Genomic DNA, 12956 nt, shown 5'->3' with positions numbered 1-12956 from the left:
GGTCAATCCATGCGGTTTTACTTCTTCTTGCTTGTGCTGGGGGTCATATTTGCAGCTGGGGATCTATTTTTAAACCTGGAAACTGGCATGTTTTATGTGGGGTTGAGATACTGGCATCTTAATTGTAACAAAAAAACCCAAAACCTAGCGTGGCTAAAGGAAAATATTTGGTAAAGCTAGCTCCTGGCTCTGGTTTTGGTTGCATTCCTGGGATGCAGGGTTTTCCAGCAGCTCTTGCATGGTCGTCCCCTGCTAAAAAGCCTGTTGCATTAGGAAGGCGGGTGCCCACGGCAGGCAGGAGCTCTGATTCAGTGCAGACAGGTTGGTTTGGGGCTGCAAGGGGCTTTTTCTGAAGCGTGGTTTTTTCCTCCTTCTCGCTCGCTTTTTTTTTTGCAGAAGTGACGAGCACGGGGCGGCAGTGACCCGCAGGAGCCCCTCTCTGCAGCGGGACCTCAGCGGGCTGATGAGTGATGGCTTTCGGCAGGTTGAGAGCCCTTTTTCCACTTCCACAGATAGCTTTTTCCACTCTCAGCAGTGGAAAATAGCACAAAGTGTGCCTGTGAGGAGCTGGCTCTCATGACCAAAGCAATCAAATTCCCCTCTCTGCTTTGCACCCTGCCTCTAATTTATTTCCCCCCCCCCCCCCCCCCCCTTGATGCTTTTTTGTTCCAGCGCTGTTGCAGCAGGGCTGGGATCCACCCTCCAGCCTTCTGCCCCATCCATGGCATTAGACTCTCCTCACATCGAGGAGAAGTGGGATGCATCCGAAACATTTTCCCCAGCCCTAACGAAGCGGTGCGGCTCTCAGAGCAGCCTCCTGTGCCGCAGCTGCCCCCGGGACTTCACCTGGGGCTGGAACCAGAGCCCTGAGGAGGCAGCGGAGAGGTTTAATTTCAAAGGTCGGCTCAGGCAAATAGTTTTATTTACAGTTCTTTAGATTGTCCTGTTCGTTTCTCTCCACCCACACCAGCAGAGTGGGAAGGATACACCTCCCGGGGAGAGGTGCAGCTCTATAGGACTGAAGTTGGTGGCGGCAGGACAGGGCTTCGGTGTTGAATGAAGCAGTTCCAGGAAATGTCTGTGGCAGTTCTTAGCTGGTGGAGGTTATAGCATGAGAAAAAAAAATCTAGCTTTTTTTTTTTTCTTTAGGAGGAAATGGTTCCTTTCTTAGCATGAAGGATGCAGTTACGTGCCTGTGGCGTCATGTGGGTTACAATCTTGTCCTCACCAGGAACTTCTGTCAGCTAATTTTCCCCTGCCCGGGTGCAAGGCGCTGTGCCATGTGTACCCGCAGCTGGCAGCCCCTTCTGCTGCCCAGGGTGCCACAGTGGCAGTGCCCAGCCATCCTGCCCGCTCGGGGCTGGCAGGGGTAACCGGGATGTGTCCCCACATTGCCTTGTCCCGCTGCTGCCTTTTTGCCCCCCACGGAGGGATCTCCCGAGGGCAGCTGTGTTGCTCTGTGCTTGCAGGCACACCTCCCGCAAGAGCCCAGTGCCCTGGGACGCTGGAGCATTTCCAGGTGACATAAACTATGCTTCGTGTTCCAGCAGTTCCTCCTGCACTGGCCCTACTGGGATCCCAAATGTGGGAGAGATGGTGCTGAGTCCCAGGCGTGGAGCAGGGACAGTGCCCAGGCCTGCGCTGGGAAGGAGCTGAGAGCAGCTGCCTGCGGGGGCTATAGGCGAGCGCTGCCCCCCCAGAGTGCCCCCGGGCTTAAATTGCAAGGTCTTGTCATGCCCATCCCACTGCCTCTCTACCCCCCCCCCTTTTTTTTTTTTTTTTCTCCCCTGCCCCCAGTCCTTCCTCCAGCCTCATTCACCCTGAAACTGCCTGGGCTTTCCTGGGGGGGCTGTAGAGGCTTGGCAACAAGGTCACCCCCCCGGGGGGTGATGCATCTGGCTCTGGGGCTTGCAGCAGGCAGCCCCGCAGCCCCGGGGTGCTTGGGGGGCGATTGCTGGGCTGTGCAATAACGGGGGGCTCTGCTGGGCCCCCAGCTCCTGCATCGGGGCTCTGCCTGCCGTGAGCAGGCTGTGCAGAGCTTCAGGGCAGGGCTGCTCATCATCTTTTCTTTTTTCATTTTTCTTTATTTCTTTTTCCTTTATGTTTTTTCTTTATTTTCCTTTAAAATTTTTTTTCTTCCCCCCCCCCCGGCTGTGCTCAGGAGGCTGGGGTGCCCACCCGCTCCTCCCTGCAGCAAGCAGCAGGAGCTGGGGCCAGCCTGTGGGCTGCTGGAAAGCTCGTGGCAAATTTGGGGAGAGCTGGAACAGTGAATCTGATCTCTGCCTCAGCTCCCCCGGCTGCAGGGCAGCGTCGTGGGTGATTTTATTCCTGCAGGCATGGGCTGAGCTGAGTTTTCCACTGATGTAGGTGGCCCACCCGGAGCCTGGGAGTGGTGGCAGAATACTGCCGGTTTAATCAGTGCTTTTTCATGTTGGAGGTGGGAAATGCTTTTTGGGGCTCGGCAAGACGGGGTGGGAAGGGGCTGGTTGCTGACCCTGGTGGTACAATGTTGGGAAGTTCAAAGGCAGCAGTTTTGGGGGTACAGGGAGGTGGGCTGGCGTGTAGGACCCCTGCTGTAGCAGCGTTGGTGGGGGATGGCCAATGCGTAGAGGTGTTAAATGACTCCTGTACGGTGCAGGGGGCTTTCACTGGGACCCTCCCCGATGCTGCCCCGCTAACCCAAGCTTGCCAGCCCCCTCGCCTGCTCCTTGGGCTCCACTGAACAAGGTGCCCCATTGATTCCTGACCCCAGGCTGGGTGCTGCCGGCTCCCTGTGGCCTCGCTCTTGCAGCCAGGGCTGAGGAAGGGCAGCCGCCAGCCTGCGGGACGCCTGGCTCCAGCAGCCTGCGGACCCCGCTCCTGCTGCGTGAGTCACCCCGGCACAGAAGGCGCTTTGTGTCGGCTGTGCGGAGTTACTATGGCAATTGGGGAGAGGGAGAGCAAACAGATGAAGCAAAATACCAGCTGGAATGGGATGGGGGGCATTTCAGGGCTTGGTGTAGAGGTCTGGCTGATAGCTGCCTGTGGGGGCTGCGTGCAAACCACTGTGTTTCAGAGCAGGTCATGGGGGAAAAATGCTCGGTGCGAGGCTCCTGGTCAGCAGCGAGCTACATCCATCCCCTGGGATGGGATGGAATGGAATGTGTGCTCACAGTGAGCTCCCCAACCTGCCTGGATGCAGAAGGACTCTGGGGACCCCAGTTTTTAGGCTTTGTGGTCAGCCTCCCACACTGAGCAGCGAGACGCTGTGTGAGGGGAGGGGAGGCAGTTCTGAACCCATGGATGGCATCTTTTCTTTGGCTCCATTTGGCATTTGCTCTCGTTGTTGCCTAACCAGGTGTTTTGCAGTGCCATCTGTGGGCATGCTGGGCTATCGATAGTCCCCTTTGCAGCTCTGCTGGGTGGGTGATGGGGAGGGGAAACTTTGCAGTCTCATGAATTAAAGGCAGGATTGCCGTGACACGGTCAGGTCTCCAGCGGTGGTTTCCAGCCAAGTGGGATGGGTTTGGGGTGGTATTGCTCGCTGGCTGGTTTCATTGAGCTGGAATTTCACATTCCTGCTGTAGCTCATGGGAACTGCGCTGGTCTCAGACCTTTTGGGCTGGCTTTGGTGCAGGAAAGGTGGCAGATAAGATGGGGGTATGGACTGATCGGCGCTGATTCCCTCACCCTGGAGGGATGCTGCTGGTCCCGCAGTTAGGACGTTTGCAGTATTTTGCAGACCAGCTTTTACCTGCAGCCTCAGTGAGGTTTGCACTGGGGGAAGGACAGGAGTGGAAAAGTGGGATTCAGGCACACGTCTTAGCTGAGGCGTCTGGGGCTGGTAGGGGACAGGGATGGGGACAGGGGCTGTCTGTTCTGGGAACATGCTGGAGTTGTATCATCCTTTTGTCTCGCTGCTGCTGTGGGAGGTCTCGCATGGTGCTGCGTCTCTTGCTGCAAAATCCCAGCTCCTTTGCCTCTCCCCTCCCTTCCCCGGCAGCCTTTGGAATGCTGGACTTTGTCTGCACGCCTGTTCCTCCAGGTAGGAGCTGTTTTGAAGGGCTGTCCAAGGCCATGCCGAGCCATCCGCTTCCAGCCCGGTGCCTGCAGCACACCTTGCTCTTTGTGCTTTCCGATGCATCTCCCTGGTCTGTGCGGCCAGAAGCGCCTTTGGCTGCAAAGTGCAGCTGCCCCCTTGTCCCCCCTGGGAGAGATCAGGGCTCTGATGCTCTCAGCTGGGTCGCTTCAGCCCCCACCCCAGACCCTTGTGGTCTCTTTACCTTCCCAGGTGAGCAGCCTGGGGTCCACGGCACTGCAGATTGCTGACCCTCAGCCCTGCGCAGGTGTCCTCTGCCCATTGCTGCCCCCCGCCCCCGTGCTGGTTATCCCCCGCGTTTGACCTGCCTGGTTTCCCTCTGCAGCAGCGCGTTGTGTTATCTCAGTGCTTCTTGGAGTCGGAGAGGAGTGGGAAGAGAGCATCACCTTGCCAGGCGCTCCTGATGGGATTGCGCTGTGCCGGTGGGGTCTCAGTGGCCACAAGTCGGGCTCTGGCCAGCTCACCGCTGGCTCTGGTAGCCAGCTCTTGGCTGGGGTTGCCCTGCTTTCCCTTCACCGCCTGCGGGGTGTCCTCTCCTGCTGGGACGAACTCCCTGGTTTTGCTTGAGGTCTGATGGCCGTCGTCCTCCATGCCAGATCCCACCTGAGTCTGGCTCTTCCCGAGAGGTCCTGGCTGGGGGGTGGGGGCTGGGGGGCAAGGAGCAGCCAGGCTGGGAGCCCTGTGCATCACTAATGGCGTGGGGACCTCTTGTGGCTGGAGAAACGGGGACTAGGCCAGGCTTTGCTGGGCTGAGCTCCGGCAGCCCTTGCGTGGGACCGTGAGGGGTACCGGGCTGTACCCGGCTCCTCTGGAGCCTGAAGGCTGACCTGGGGTCTCCTGTCTCTCTTTCAGATTCCAAAGGATCCTTGGAGCCGCACAAACCGGGTAAGTGCCCAGCGGAATTCGCAGCTTTAACCCATCTCCTGAATGTCAGTAATGAAAATCCCCAAAGAGAGGGGACTGTTAATGGCCATGAAGGGTGAAGAGCACTTTTGGGGTGTCTGAGGAGCACTGCAGGGCAGTGCTTGGCTGTGAGACTTGGGAAATGGTCTCTGCTGGAGCACCCCTGCAAGTGCTTGACAGGCATTGAGGCCAACTTGTGCTTCTGGCTCTTGCCTGAAATTTTGGGCAAATGGTCGTGAGCACTGTAACCTTCTTGGCATCTTGCCATAGCTGCATAGTGTAGGGGATCCAGGCCCTGCCTCCCTTATGTGACGACTGCAGGCAAGAGGATGCTTGAAGGAAGAAAAGTAAAAATGCCAGTTGTAACCCTAACCCTAACATGTGCATCTTCTCTTCCAGTGAAAAGCAAGAAGAAACGGGACCTGAGGATAACATGTGTCCCCATCAAACAGCCCGTTGCCAACACAACGTAAGCATCTTTGCTGCTTAAAGCCAACCGGTACTTCTCCGGAGCTGGATTCAGCGCTGTCTCGAGGGGAGACTTCACAGAATCAGCATAGTTAATTTTTTTCTTAAGCTCTGGCTTGTCGGTGATGAGAAGTGTCTGCACGCACGTGTGTGCAATTCCATGCACAGTGCGTGGCTTTCTGGGAGATACCTTTTTTTATTTGTTTGATTTTTGGCTGAAAGGCAAAGGCTTAGAGACTGGTGGGAGACTTTGGTCTTTCTGCCATGGCTGTGCTGATGCCAAAGGGCAAAGACATGGTGGAGAGAGCAAATCTGCCCAAGGGAAGAGGAGTGGAAGGTTGTTTTTTTTTAGTGCGAGGGAAGAGAAGGGGTGGTGGCAGCTGGACCATGGTGGGAGCAGGGGAGCGAGGGTTGGGGGATGCTTTGCGTGACTGGGCATCCTCCCCCTGACCTGTGTGTCAGGGCCAGTTTGAGTTGTTTGCAGCTCCTGACCTTGGTGCGAGGAGGATGCAGGCATCTTAGGTTGTGTTGCTTGGTGCTGAGGGCCTGCACCCAGCAGGATCTCAGGGCACTGGAATTTCTCTCTGCCCTGTTTGCTTCATGTGGCTGCTGCAGGGCAGAGCCCAGGGTAGCGGCGCTTAGTTTGACAAAGAGCAGACGGCTAAAATTCCTCTTCCGTGGTGCTCCTCCAAAACACTTTGGGCTGCATCTCTACTGCTGAGCCTTGCTTGCTCCAGAAACCTGTTCCAGAGAGCAGTGAAATCTCTGAAGGGGAAGTACCACTACCAAAACTCCCAGGTAGAGAGGGCAGATCTGCCAGAGGAGGAGCTGGGGGAACTCCCCCGTTAATGCTGTGCAGCCAGCACGCACATGCAGAGCCCTGCATGCAACAGCCGTCTCCTCCTCCCACAGCTGCATCTGTGTCTCCCCTATCGGTGTTTGAATTTCCCCTAGAGAAGGCATCACGCCAGAGTTTGTGGGGTGTTTGCATGCCCAGAGTCCACAACTCTTTTTCTCTGTGCTTTTCAGGCTCCAGTGCAAATATTTGTGCAGTGCAAATACTTTTCTGTGAGCCTGAAGTACTTCCTTGAAGCTGGAGGTTGCTGTGTGGCTCTGATGGGAATTGAGAGGTTAAACCAGTTGGGCAGTCTCCGCTCTTAGATGGTCCTAGGGGATGGGGAGAACAGAGAAGTGAGGCATGAGGGACAAAACGCTCATGCCGGTTCTAAAAGTACCGTGCTGCCTGTAATGGGAAATGGGCAGCGAGGAAGAAAAAAAGCCATAAAGGAAGACTTGAGCCTGCACAGTGTTGTGCAAAGCGTGACACTGAAGTGCTGCCTGCTCTGCCTGCCACGCTGCCTGAAACAGGCCTGCGAGTGTACACAAATGACTCACGGGGGAGGAATTACCTGTAGTTCCCTTAGTGTGTGTGTTTCGGGCTACGTGGCTGTCCTGTTACAACACCTGCCTGTCAAAACATGACAGCTGAGCTGCTCTGCCACAGAAACATGTCATCCTGTCGGTCTCGGTTCCCTGGGCTCATCTCCTGAGCAGGGATGGTTTCGTAGCCTGTTGGATTGATGCATGTCTCACCTATCTGGCTGTTTGGGATTCTTGCTGCCTGCCTGCAGCGACTGCCTGGTGGGTGTGGGGTTGAGGTGTCACTGGCACGATGAAAGCATTTGTGGGTGTTTGGAGGGGGCTGGTTTGAACCCACGACAACAAGGCATGGTGGAAAGCAGCGGCTGAAAGTGCTTGAAGGAACATGAAACCTGGCTCTGGCCAAGGGGGTTAATGGAGCTGGGCTTTCTCCTGACTCTTCTCTTTTCTTGCAGGCCCCCGAGGAACTTGGACTCCAGAGCGTTCATTACCATTGGAGATAAAGTACGTGTCAATGTGTTTTCTTTTTTGCTTGCTTCCAATTTGGTTTGCCCCATGCATGGAGAGCTTTATGGATCATGCCTGACAACCTGTTAGGTCAGATCTTGGGATCTCGTAGCACCCTGTGAGAAGGGCAGTGTCCTCCTGTGCCGCCTCATGGGATGCATCTTTGCAGGGATGAAACATCCCACAGCAGGATGTTTTCCCTGTGAAGCAATGGAGCATCTGTGTGTATTTAGAGCAGTGACTGCTGGGGAGCTGAACATGTCACCCTGCCTGCAAGGTGTCTCTGAGCCCGTGCACTTGCAAGGCAGGTGGGTGGCATCAAAGGCTAGGTGTTTGGTTTTGTCCATAGTGGGAGGTCACAGTGGTCCCTTGACAGCCCCACCAGCCACCTCAGTCTGAAGGGATGGACCCAGCCCATCTGCCCTAAATCAGTGTGGCCTCACCACACTCTCTGGCTGCCCCAAAGTCCCCTTTGTCCTGACTCTGCAGGGCTCTGTTGCTGCCCATGGCCCAGGAGAAGCTGGGCACAAAGCTTCTCTCCAGCTCTCCAAAGCCTTTCCTAGTGACCTGATGAAAAACACTGCTAGAAATAGCCACTGTGTCTCTTTTATTTCATTCTCTTGTTACGGGCTCTCCTGGGGCTGCAGAAGGCTGTTTGCAAGCGAGCTAAAAATACCATGTGTTGGATCAGCCCTATATCTAGCTGCTTACCTTCCAGGCTGGGAGGTGGCTTGGCTGGTGGGATCTGGGCCCCTTGGTGCAAGGTTTTAGAGTTAGGGGAGAGGAGGGGAAGCTTTGACTGGGTCCAGGGAATAATCCTGCTGCCTGTGCCATTTTCTGGCCATCGTGTTGTGTGTTATTAATAGCCTGGGGAGAGATGCTCTCTGTAACAGCCTGGGCACGGTGTGTGCAAGGGTAGTGCTTGGGAAAAGCTCTGTAGACTCGCTTCCTTGCCTGCTCCGGTGTTTGCAGGAGGGGTCTGGTCCAGGTGTTTTGGAGTGGCATCATGGAGGAAGAGGGCTTGGGCATGAGGCCAGCTTTAAGCCACGGGGGTGGACAATGACCTCATGTCCATCGGATCCATGCAGGCGATGCCGTGCATCCCATCGCCAGGGGAGGGGAGCGCTGGCTTTGTCGGTGCATCGCCTCTTGTTGCTGGGCAGGGCACTGCTGGTTCTTGGCGTGTGCTGGGAACTGCCAGCTTCTGGGGAAGCCTTAGGGTAAATGCCAGGAAAAAAAAAACCCACCCAACAATAACCTGGAATGAGTGCAGAACACGTGTCCTGAAAAGCACCACCAGATCCTTCCTGGAGGCCCCCGCAGGAGCTGTGAGCCTGCACTGCTCCTCTGCCAGCTGCCCGGGGCGGCAGGGTGGGGGGTCAGACATGTCCCCCTTAGCCCTGCTGTCCTCATTTCTGGATCCAGTGTCCTGCCCAGGAAAGGGCCGGCACCTTCCTGTGCTGGGCAGCACATAGCTCAGCGCTGAGCTCAAGCGCAGACCTCCCTTGCTCCCCGCCTCGGCCGCCTGCCAGGCACATCTGGCTTGAATAAACGGAGCCGGGGCTGGCGGCAAGGTCCGGCGGAGCTGGTCGCTGCTCGCCATGCTGTGGCCAGCGCCGAGGGGAGCTTGCTGGCCAGGAGCCCAGCAGCCACATCGCCTAGCTTGGCTCCGTAATGCCAGAGGCTGTTTCCTCTCTGCTCTGGGCGTCGCTCGCAGGCACAGTATCCGGCACTGCGCCTTGCGCGTTTCCCACCCTCACTGCCTTTGTGGCTACTGGGGTAATTTGGCATCCTGGTATTATTTTAGTTCCCTGAGACCGGAGGAAAACTGGAGGTTGGATAAAGCCTGGCTAAAAGAAGGCCTGTGACTTATTAGGAGCGATGAACACAGCATCCAAAAATAGCCCGTGTCTCACTCACTCAGTTTGTGCCCGGCCCAGCAGAGCAGGCAATGACAGGGTAACGCGTCTTTAGGGAAACTTGTGTGTGGGTTGTGCTCCCTGCTGCATGGGGCACTCACTTGTCTGAGCACTGGCCATGGGTTTTTTCCAGTTTGAAGTGAGACTTGCATAGTTGCACTCACCTGAGCTCTTTCATTGGTGCTAACTCACATTTTACCTTGCTGGCTGCTTTCTGATGGTGGGAGAAAGTATCAAAAGTAGGCAAAATCCGTTTGAACTCCCTAATAATAGGGAACTGAGTTGCTGGGTTCACCTGGGAGGCTTTGCACAGGCAGAGGTGTTATTAGACACGTAGGTGTGTTTGTGACTGATGATTTCCTGGGTGCAGGGTGAGGTGGGGGATCCCTGGCTGTGCATGGGGATTTGGAGCTGTGGCAGAGGCTCCCCGTATTGGCACGGGAGCTGTTAAAATCCTGCAAGTAGCTCAGCAACAGCAGAAATACCCTGGTGTGGGTAATCCCGGGCCGGCAGAGGCATCAACCTTTGGTACCCTTTCCAGTGGCAGTGTGCCCTGGCTTAAAGGATGAAAGTCCTGATCTCTAGCTCTACAGGGGGAACTAAATGAGCCCTGGCGAGCAGGGATGAGAGGGTTTGGGCTTTGGTTCAACAGAGCAAGACTATACCCATCTCCTCCAAGCGTGGTGCCTCTGGTACATACAGGAGCTGGTGGAATCCTGTAGGTACCATTGTTTGGAAATGCTCTGCATGAGCGAGCTGCAAGCGTTGGACCTCTGCTGATGTCCTTGTTAAGCGTGCTTGTATTTTTTTTTTTTTTTTTTTTTTTTTTTTTTTTATCTCTCTCCCTAAAGAACTTTGAGGTGGAAGCTGATGACCTGGTGGCAATTTCAGAGCTGGGCCGTGGGGCCTACGGCGTGGTGGAGAAAGTCCGGCACGCGCAGAGTGGCACCATCATGGCTGTGAAGGTGAGGACAGCTGCTGGCTGAAGGGGATGGAGATCAGGATGTGCAGTTCCAGGGGGGTGGAGAAATTCTGCTGAGCTCCACTGGTTGCAGCAAAATGGGGACAGTCTTGTCTCCGTTCAGCAGCCTCCGGTATTCCTGCTGTGGTTTGGCTGTTGAAGGGTTTGTGCTGATGGTGGCTGGGCACTGTGGGGTTAATCAGCAGGCTTTGAAATCCAGGCTTGGTGCCTGCAGTTAGATAGTGCAAGGTTTGGATGTCAGAGTGCCTGTCCCGGCTGCTGGTCTGATCCTGCTTCCGCTGCAGGGCTTGCCAAGCGTTTGTCCTTCATTCAGGTGCTGCCTGGAAGAGGGCATCTGGGCATCTCCTGGTGCTACTGGCTGAAAAATAAGCATGAAGTGCTTGCCGTGGCCTCAGAACCACAGGTCTGGGTCAGGCTGAGGGATAATGGTGTTATCCCACCTACATCAAACCCCTCTTCTTTCCTGTTTGCCTCAGAGGATTCGAGCAACTGTGAACACTCAGGAGCAGAAGAGGCTACTGATGGACTTGGACATCTCCATGAGGACAGTTGACTGCTTCTACACAGTCACCTTCTACGGAGCCCTCTTCCGTGAGGTACTGAGCCAGTGGAAGGCTGGTGGGCTGCACAGCACCCAGGGCCTGTGCGATTGCACTGGAGGCACTAAACTGTCCCAAACCACCTCTGCTGCCTTCAGCTCAGCTGGGCGGTTTGAGGTGCTGCCGTGACTTAAGTCAAAGGCTTGCCTCTGTCAGGCAGTGTTGGCCAGGTCCTGTTCCGCACTTCTGTGGCAGATGCCCAAGCACATTGCCCGTGGCCTGGACTGACTTCGGGGTAGACCCTCGAAGGGAGGCCATCACAGGTAGTTCTGGTGGTACCTGGAGATCTGTGTGCATCGCTACCTAGTGCAGAGCCTGTGTGCTGGCGGTGTGGCCAACAGTGGCTGTGTGGCAAGGACTTTGGCTTGCCCTGTGTGGAAGGGGCAGTGTCCATTTGTCCATCCATCCCCACCGCTTCCTGCAGCTCCTGGGGATTTCCAGGGAATTTCCTTTCAACTGCTTTCTCTCCATCTGCAGGGCGATGTGTGGATCTGCATGGAGCTGATGGACACCTCCCTAGATAAATTCTACAAGAAAGTACTGGAGAAGAAGAAAACCATCCCTGAAGACATTTTGGGGAAAATGGCAGTGTCTGTGAGTGCCTCTTGGGTTCTTATGTGGTTTTGTGCATCCTCATAGCCTGTTGGAGGTCTCTGTTGAGGCCTGCAGCGTGTGGAAACGTGCGGTGTGTTTGCAGTGGAAGGCTGGTGCTGTGTGTGGCTGACGGGTACTCTTTTGCTCTGTCCCCAGATTGTACGAGCTCTGGAGCATCTGCACAGTAAACTTTCCGTAATCCATAGAGGTAGGTGCTGAATGGGGTTAGCATGATGTTGCTGGAGATCTAGCCTTGACATAAATTATGGGAGAACTCCTTTCCAGGAGTTGTATCCCTCTGGGATGCCTACAATGGGTCTAATGGTACTTGGGACCATGGTGGACAGATGTAGATGCCCAAGGCCTGTTCCTGAGATGTATCCCTAATGCGTCTGCTGGCATGACGTTGGTCTCTTCCTCCTTTCCAGATGAAGGGTTGGCTATAATAACTGGATTCCTCACTACCCGTATTTTTATGGGCATCTCTGTCTCTGAGTGCAGAGGTGCCTCGAAGGCAGCTCTTGGGGACAAAATCCCCAAGCCTTCCTGGCTGGGTAGTTCTGCCAAGATGAGGGCTGAAGGAGATCTTATCAAGTCACAGATGGGAATTTTAACACCCAGGTCTTGCTCTTCATTCTGGTATAGTTGCTTGTGTAGCTGTGGACAGATCATGCTGGACATGAGACAAGCTGTTCGGAGAACTGGGTAGAGGTGGGCTTTTAAGGCTGTATTGGGCGCATAAATCTCTCCTAAGGAGCTGGGTGTTAACTCCTCAATGTTTTATTTTAACCTTTCAACTTGCTTTGTTAGAGAGGAAGCCTGTTCTGCCCAGAGGGCATGGTTATAGTTTTATCTGTGAACAACTTCTATTGAAATAAGAGTGGTGGGGGCTTTGTCTCCCTACCCCTGTGTTAGGGCCTGCCTGGTCCCCTCCCAGGTCGGCAGGGAGTTGTCCCTCTTGTCTCGGGCTCTGTGATACCTCTGCAAAGGCTTGGTCTGCCCTCTCCTGTTCTCTCTCTTAGACGTGAAACCTTCCAATGTGCTGATCAACAAGGAGGGACATGTAAAAATGTGCGACTTTGGGATCAGCGGCTACTTGGTGGACTCTGTTGCGAAGACCATGGATGCTGGCTGCAAACCGTACATGGCTGTAAGTGCTTGTGTGGGACTGGAGCTGGCAGCCTCCAGCCTTGACTCGAAGAAGCTGCTGCTTAGAAATCGGTCTTGGTTCACGTCTTCCCTGAGATAGAGACCACTTCAGAGTGCTCTGGACTTTCTGACTCAACAGAGTCCTCCAAGGATGGGATTAGGCTCCCTGTAAGCCCTGCTGTGTGTGTTAATCCTGCAGCAGATTCTTCCTCCGCCACTTTCCATTTGTGGAGGGGTAAAAGACTGGCTGGTGCTGGTTGCGGTGGTTGGAAGGGCTGCTCCTTGTTGGCTCGAAAACGCTGAGGCTTTGCTTGGCAGGATCATTTCAATTCATCCTCAAGTCAGTATGAATTTCCCCTTGCCATCTGTGGCATCTG

At 55.1% G+C, this 12956-nt stretch overlaps 1 protein-coding gene across 3 annotated transcripts in view; it reads left to right on the top strand.

Moving 5' to 3' along the window:
* MAP2K3 (mitogen-activated protein kinase kinase 3) overlaps positions 1–12956 on the top strand; it is a 32613-nt gene that overhangs the window by 14301 nt on the left and 5356 nt on the right. For all 3 annotated transcript variants that reach the window (XM_055805900.1, XM_055805901.1, XM_055805899.1), the window contains exons 2-9: positions 4931–4963; positions 5381–5450; positions 7285–7333; positions 10107–10220; positions 10714–10833; positions 11314–11430; positions 11587–11638; positions 12453–12580. In XM_055805900.1, the coding sequence (XP_055661875.1) occupies positions 4931–4963; positions 5381–5450; positions 7285–7333; positions 10107–10220; positions 10714–10833; positions 11314–11430; positions 11587–11638; positions 12453–12580 (683 nt within the window). The remainder of the gene's footprint in view (positions 1–4930; positions 4964–5380; positions 5451–7284; positions 7334–10106; positions 10221–10713; positions 10834–11313; positions 11431–11586; positions 11639–12452; positions 12581–12956) is intronic.

This window comes from Falco peregrinus, chromosome 5 (assembly GCF_023634155.1).
Source record: "Falco peregrinus isolate bFalPer1 chromosome 5, bFalPer1.pri, whole genome shotgun sequence".
Taxonomy (NCBI): Eukaryota; Metazoa; Chordata; class Aves; order Falconiformes; family Falconidae; genus Falco; species Falco peregrinus.
The sequence above is the reverse complement of the archived record's forward strand: the minus strand, read 5'-3'. Positions and strand labels throughout refer to the sequence as shown.